We start from the raw sequence: 6,000 nt of genomic DNA on the forward strand, positions 1-6,000 counted from the left end.
GTTCCAGCTGCTGAGCAGTCCAGTCTTGGCCCAGCCCTCTCGCATTCCTTTGAGCCCCATCTTGCCTCCTCTGCCCTGCACCCTAGGAACACTGCACTGAGATCCCTTCTCTGGGCTCTGGGCTTCCTTGCCTGTGTCCCCTGTGCATGCTCTCCCTCAGATGCATCATTAGCTGGCTCACCTCGTCCTCACTGCCTGCCCCTAGAGGCCAGGCAGCCCCCTGCCCCAAGGCAGATGCCTCTAGGGTTGTTTCTGCCCCTTCTCCTTAGCAGCTCTGCATGTTTTTAAGGAGTTCTTCTTGACAGATGGTCCCTGCTGCCTTCCCAGGATACCTAAATAAGGTTGAAGCTGACCACACATGATAGCAGGGCCGAGGGTAGCATCTCTGGGCATGTTGTCAGCCCCCAGGATGGTACATTGTACCCTTTGAATCCCAGGGAATCCCCGGGTTCGTCCTGGCTTGTGAGAAGGATGGGTGGGGGCATGGAGGATATACTGAGAAAGGGCTGAGTTTGACTGGAGCCACTGCCACTTGGTGACCGCGTGCAGCAAGCTCTATCTTGTCTTCTGTTTAGGCTTTGAGCTGGGCTATGCCATGGCCAGCCCCAATGCCCTGGTCCTCTGGGAGGCCCAGTTTGGGGACTTCCACAACACGGCCCAGTGCATCATCGACCAGTTCATCAGCACCGGCCAGGCCAAGTGGGTGCGGCATAACGGCATTGTGCTGCTGCTGCCCCATGGCATGGAAGGCATGGTGAGGGCTGCGGTGGTGGCTGGTGGCTTGGTGGGCTCTGGCGGGCCTCGGAGGGGCGGGATGGACCCTGGGCCCCTTGTCGGGTTGGACGGTATATGCCTTCCAGGCCCCTGGAGCATGTGGGTCTGTGCAGGGTGGGGTCTGCACATGTGCGTGCTGCAGCTGCTGAGACGATGATGCTACCCCTGGCAGCAGAAGGCGCTACCACGCATGAGTGCTTGCTGTGCGCCAGACACTGTTCAACGCTTCTGAATGTTAACTCTTCGAATCCATACAACTTAATGAAGTAGGCCCTGTTCCTGCTTTTCAGATGAGGAAAACTGAGGCACAGAGCTGGGGAGTAGGTTGCCCAAGGTCTCACAGCTAGTAGCTGGGGTTTGAAGCTATTTCTGTGCAGTACTGCCTGTCCTCTGGTCCCCTCCTGTATGACCTGCCTCTGCAGCCACACGTGGGGCAGAGGGAAGACGTGCAGGCTGGGTGCATCCTCCGGAGGCTCCTGGGCTAACAGGAAGGGAGGAAGGAGCAGGGTGTCATGTGATACCATCTGGTGGGCAGGTGGCCTGACCAGGCAGAAGGGAGACAGGCAGGGGGCTCATCGCCACCATTATCCCTGAGTGGCATGTTTAGTTATGAGCACTTTACAGGCTGCGTACTCGGCATCCTCACAACACCGGGGGTCAGTGAGGAGGGAGGTGAGGCTCCCTGCTTGGGGCTGCCTGCTGTGAAGGCAGCTTCTTGGGAGGCAGGATCTGGGCCAGGCTGGGTGTGGGGGGCTGGGTCCTTGGCCATCCCCACCAAGAGGGGGTGAGTGGCAGCTGTGGGGTGGGTCACCCCTGTCCTGCCGGAGCTGGCTTGGAGATGCCCCTGGGCTTGTCTTGCTGCTTTCATGGAGCAGAGCGGTCCATGTCGGTGAGGGTGGGCGAGGCCCAGGCTGAGTTGGGTCGGCCCCTGTCTGGCTGCGTGGTCATGGGTGGTTTCTTACCCTCTCCTTGCCTCTTCATCTGTGCAGTGGGGAAGAGTGTCTGCATCATGGGGCTACTTTGGGGGTTAGCGAGTAAGGCATGTGGGATTCCTAGAACTCCGCCTCCTGTACAGCAGGTGCTCAGTCAGTGGCAGCCACTGTTCCAGGACATTCCAGAGAAAGCACGTCTCAGTGTGGACTTTTTGCTTTTTCTTCTGTCCCTGCAAGTTCACGTACTGTGCTAGCTCTGGGCGGACCCCACTCTGAGGATTCCCATTCTGCTCTTGTTCCACATTCTTGGTTCTTTTCTGTGGTTCAGGCTCCAGGGCGAGGGCACCTCCACTGAGAAGCCCTCCAGACTTTCCCCTGAGCCTGGGGTCTCTGCAGGGCCAGATGTCAGTCCCATGGTTGGGTCCAGCCTTGGCCGACTGGCGTTTGCTTTCAGGGCCCAGAGCACTCATCAGCGAGGCCCGAGAGGTTCCTGCAGATGAGCAATGACGACTCGGATGCCTACCCTGTGAGTGTTGCCGCTGTCCCCAGGACAGGGACGCACCCTATTGTGCCCACAGGGCTAAGGGTCCAGGGTGTGGTTGCAGCAGACAGCCACCCTGGCCATATGCATCTCATCCCCACAGGCATTCACCAAGGACTTCGAGGTGAGCCAGCTCTATGACTGCAACTGGATCGTGGTCAACTGCTCCACACCGGCCAACTACTTCCACGTGCTGCGCCGGCAGATCCTGCTGCCCTTCCGCAAGCCGGTGAGTCTCCGTCCCAGGGCAGGGGTCACACGCAGGGGCCCTGGCCAGGCAGGGCCAGCTGGCAGCTGGGCGTGTGTTTCCCTTCCAGCTGATTATCTTCACACCTAAATCTCTGCTGAGGCACCCAGAGGCCAAGTCCAGCTTTGACCAAATGGTATCCGGTACGTGCCTGGCCTGGGTGTGTGGGGCAGCCCACACTGGGGCGGTGGCCCATCATGTGGCCTCTGCTTCTGGGGCTTCTCCATCCTCCCCTCTGCCTGTGGTTCTGCTGACCTGCAGCAGCTCCTGGCATGGTCCCACTAGCAATAGGGTTGGGAGGTTGGCACAGTGGCTGACCTGGGCCAGCTCAGGTCATGTGGGCTGCGTCCATGGTAGAGTCCACTGGGGCCCCCTTAGACCCTAGCAGGGCTGGTCGAGGCCTGGCAGAGGCCTGCCAAGTTCGCAAGATATTGAGTTATCATTCATTCATTTGTCCATTTTAAAAATTCATGAGCCAAACAGACATTACAGGCCGTGGGGTCCTGGTGTCCCCTCCAGGAGTCTTTGGCCTCACTTACCTGGGAGTCGGATCAGATAAAACACCTATAGTTGCAATTGAGAGGTGACTATGTCCAGGGAAGGACAGGTGTGAGGCTGGTGGAGCAGAGCTGTCTTGGAAAATGGTCCTGGGCAGAAGGGGGAGGGCTGGGAAGGGCCTCAGCATGGACAGGGGTTGGATTTTCTCCCATGTGTGTTTGGATGTCCCCTCTGTGCAGGTGGGCAGCTGTTAGAGCTCTGATGTCGGGACTGGACTACCTGGGCTACCTGCCCTGTGCTGGCTTCTCTCTTGAGGGCCTGGGTCCTCTCTACCCCAGAGTCCTCACCTGAGATGCAGGGATGCAAGGACACTACAGTAGCCTCCTGAGAGGTTTTGCAGTGTGCATGACCTGGGGTCAGGATCATGGACTCAGGAAGGAAGAATGGTTGGGGTTGGAGGTGAAGCTCAGCTGCCAGGCTGAAAGAGGAAGAGCATGCAGCAGCCTCCTGGGACATCTGCTTAGTGGTGGGGGACTGCAGTGCTCTGCAGGAGGTGGGCACAGCTGGGCAGAAGCAAGGTTGGGGCAAAGGATGATGCCATCATGTCGCCTTCTCTGTCTCCTCAGGGTGCTTCTCATTGTACCCCCGTCTCCGGTCACCTTAAACATGATGCTTCCAGGGCTCAACCCTTGGGTGTCTCCACCCCTCTCCCTATGACAGCTCAGGGTGTCATCTGCCCCCTGCTCCATCTTTTAGTTCAAGAGGTGTCCACTGCAGCCACAGGTCCAAACCTGCAGTTGGTGTCAGTGGCTAAGGAGAGCCTGGGGATGCAGGCCTGGTCCTGAGCTGCCCCAGCCCCTCTGGGTACCAACACCTCTGCCGTGTCCTGTTGGTCCCTCAGGGACCAGCTTCCAGCGGGTGATTCCTGAAGATGGGGCCGCAGCACGGGCCCCTGAGCAGGTGCGGCGGCTCATCTTCTGCACGGGAAAGGTGTACTATGACCTGGTGAAGGAGCGGAGCAGCCAAGGCCTGGAGGAGAAAGTGGCCATCACGCGCCTGGAGCAGGTGCGCCTGAGCCCCTTGCACAGTCAAGTGACGGGCAAGCTCACGTCGCTGGCCCCGGCTCTGGCCAATGTGCCAGGCAGGCCAGGTGAAGGCCGGTGAGGCCCTGTGCCTCCTGTCTGGGGGTGCTGGGGACATACCGCCCTTCCTCTGGCTATGCTCCTTTGTTTCTGCCTCCCCAGATCTCTCCATTCCCCTTCGACCTGATCAAGCAGGAGGCAGAGAAGTACCCAGATGCGGAGCTGGCCTGGTGTCAGGAGGAGCACAAGAACATGGGCTACTATGACTACATCAGCCCACGCTTCATGACCATCCTGAGGCGCACGCGGCCCATATGGTACATGGTGGGGCCGCTGATTGCCCCTCACCTCAGCCCTGAGGCTCTGTCCTGGCTCCGTCTGTCCCATAGGCCATGCTACCCAGAACTGGCCCTCCCCTTCTCTGTGATGAGCAATGGTGGGGCATCATCAGTACTGGCTTTGTGTTTGTTCTGCAGCCAGAACTGAATGAGGGAACCTGCTACATGTCTCAAAACTCCTACCTTAGATCTTAGGCCGGTTATGTAGTCCTTGGAGCCTTAGTCCCTGCATCTCTACAAAGGGTGGTGATAAGATTAGATCTGATGTATGTATTAGCCCTGGCACATGGTGGGTGCTCAATACTGGCATCATGTGTCCCTGGGAAGATGGGAGAGGGTCCTGAGAAACTCCAAGAAGCCAAAACTGTGTTTGTCCCCAAAGTCTTTGAGTTGTTGCCTCATTTGTTGTCCTCATGGGCAAGTGCAGTGAAATGGAGGGACAGTTTCTCCCCACTCTTCTGTGGCTGGGTGACTGAGTTTGACCCAGGCTTCGCAGCTCATTGGAAGTGGTGCCAGGGCCAAAAGGCAGGGTCTATGGCTTTGAGGTCAGCCATTCTCAGATGCGTGCCCCCCTGCAGTCCTGGGGTGAGGGCAGGGGTCGGGGGGTGGCTAGGCTCCGCCTTCCCCTTAGCTTGTCTCTCCTCCTGCAGGTATGTTGGCCGGGACCCAGCGGCTGCACCAGCCACAGGAAACAGGAACACTCACCTGGTGTCACTGAAGAAGTTTCTGGATACTGCCTTCAATCTCCAGGCCTTTGAGGGCAAGACATTTTAGAGCTGGGCAAGACCTGTGTAGGTCTTGCTGTGGGTCGGCTGGGGACCAAGGGGGTGATGAAAAGGGGAGGGGCGGAGCTCCTGCCCAGGAGAGGGGCTGCGGGGGCCCCAGGATAAAACAGACTCACACAGTGACAGGGCCAAAGAGCCAGCACTGCTGGCCTTGGTGTCATGCCAGAATCTGCCAGGACTGAGGGAGCCAGAGGAGTCCTATAGGCAGGCTACTGTGCTGGGGCATCCCCCAGCTGCTCCCATCTTGCTGGAATTTCTTGGGCGGCTTCTCCACCTGTGTCTCAAGACAGACACCCGGGGGCCTGTGTCTGTGGCCGCTCCCATCCTGGCAGCCCTGGCTGCTGCTCGCCCCACCCTCACTCATCTGTAGATTCAAAGCGATGTTCTCTTCTGTGCTCTTAGAAGTAGGGATTTCAGCAGTAACAGCCAGGTGAAGTGAACCTGCTGGGTGATGTGTTTGCGCTCTGTTTTATGGGGCATTCCTGCGAGATGTGTGAGCTTTTGTGTGAAATGCAGCCACAGCTCATGTGTACCAAAGTAGAAAACCAAATCACAGAGAAATAAAAACATGCTTCAGAGAGATTTGCTGTTTTCATTTCATGTTGTAAAATTGGGGGAGGGATAGGCGGTTGAGAGAAGGTAGGGAATGGGGAGAAAGTTAAAAAAATGGAGAGAAGAAAATATCCGCCTCCGTGGATATTTTTTTGAGATGGAGTTTCGCTCTTGTCGCCCAGGCTGGAGTGGAGTGGCGCGATCTTGGCTCACTGCAACCTCCGCCTCCCAGGTTCAAGTGACTCTCCTGC

At 57.9% G+C, this 6,000-nt stretch overlaps 1 protein-coding gene across 4 annotated transcripts in view; it reads left to right on the top strand.

The window, feature by feature from the left end:
• OGDHL (oxoglutarate dehydrogenase L) overlaps positions 1–5,779 on the top strand; it is a 28,952-nt gene extending 23,173 nt beyond the window's left edge. For all 4 annotated transcript variants that reach the window (XM_055275344.2, XM_055275347.2, XM_055275346.1 and 1 more), the window contains 7 exons: positions 576–754; positions 2,161–2,232; positions 2,351–2,476; positions 2,565–2,637; positions 3,894–4,057; positions 4,237–4,391; positions 5,063–5,779. In XM_055275344.2, the coding sequence (XP_055131319.1) occupies positions 576–754; positions 2,161–2,232; positions 2,351–2,476; positions 2,565–2,637; positions 3,894–4,057; positions 4,237–4,391; positions 5,063–5,186 (893 nt within the window). In that variant the 3' untranslated portion in view covers positions 5,187–5,779. The remainder of the gene's footprint in view (positions 1–575; positions 755–2,160; positions 2,233–2,350; positions 2,477–2,564; positions 2,638–3,893; positions 4,058–4,236; positions 4,392–5,062) is intronic.
• The last annotated feature ends 221 nt before the right edge of the window (positions 5,780–6,000 follow it).

This window comes from Symphalangus syndactylus, chromosome 4 (genome assembly GCF_028878055.3).
Source record: "Symphalangus syndactylus isolate Jambi chromosome 4, NHGRI_mSymSyn1-v2.1_pri, whole genome shotgun sequence".
Classification (NCBI taxonomy): Eukaryota; Metazoa; Chordata; class Mammalia; order Primates; family Hylobatidae; genus Symphalangus; species Symphalangus syndactylus.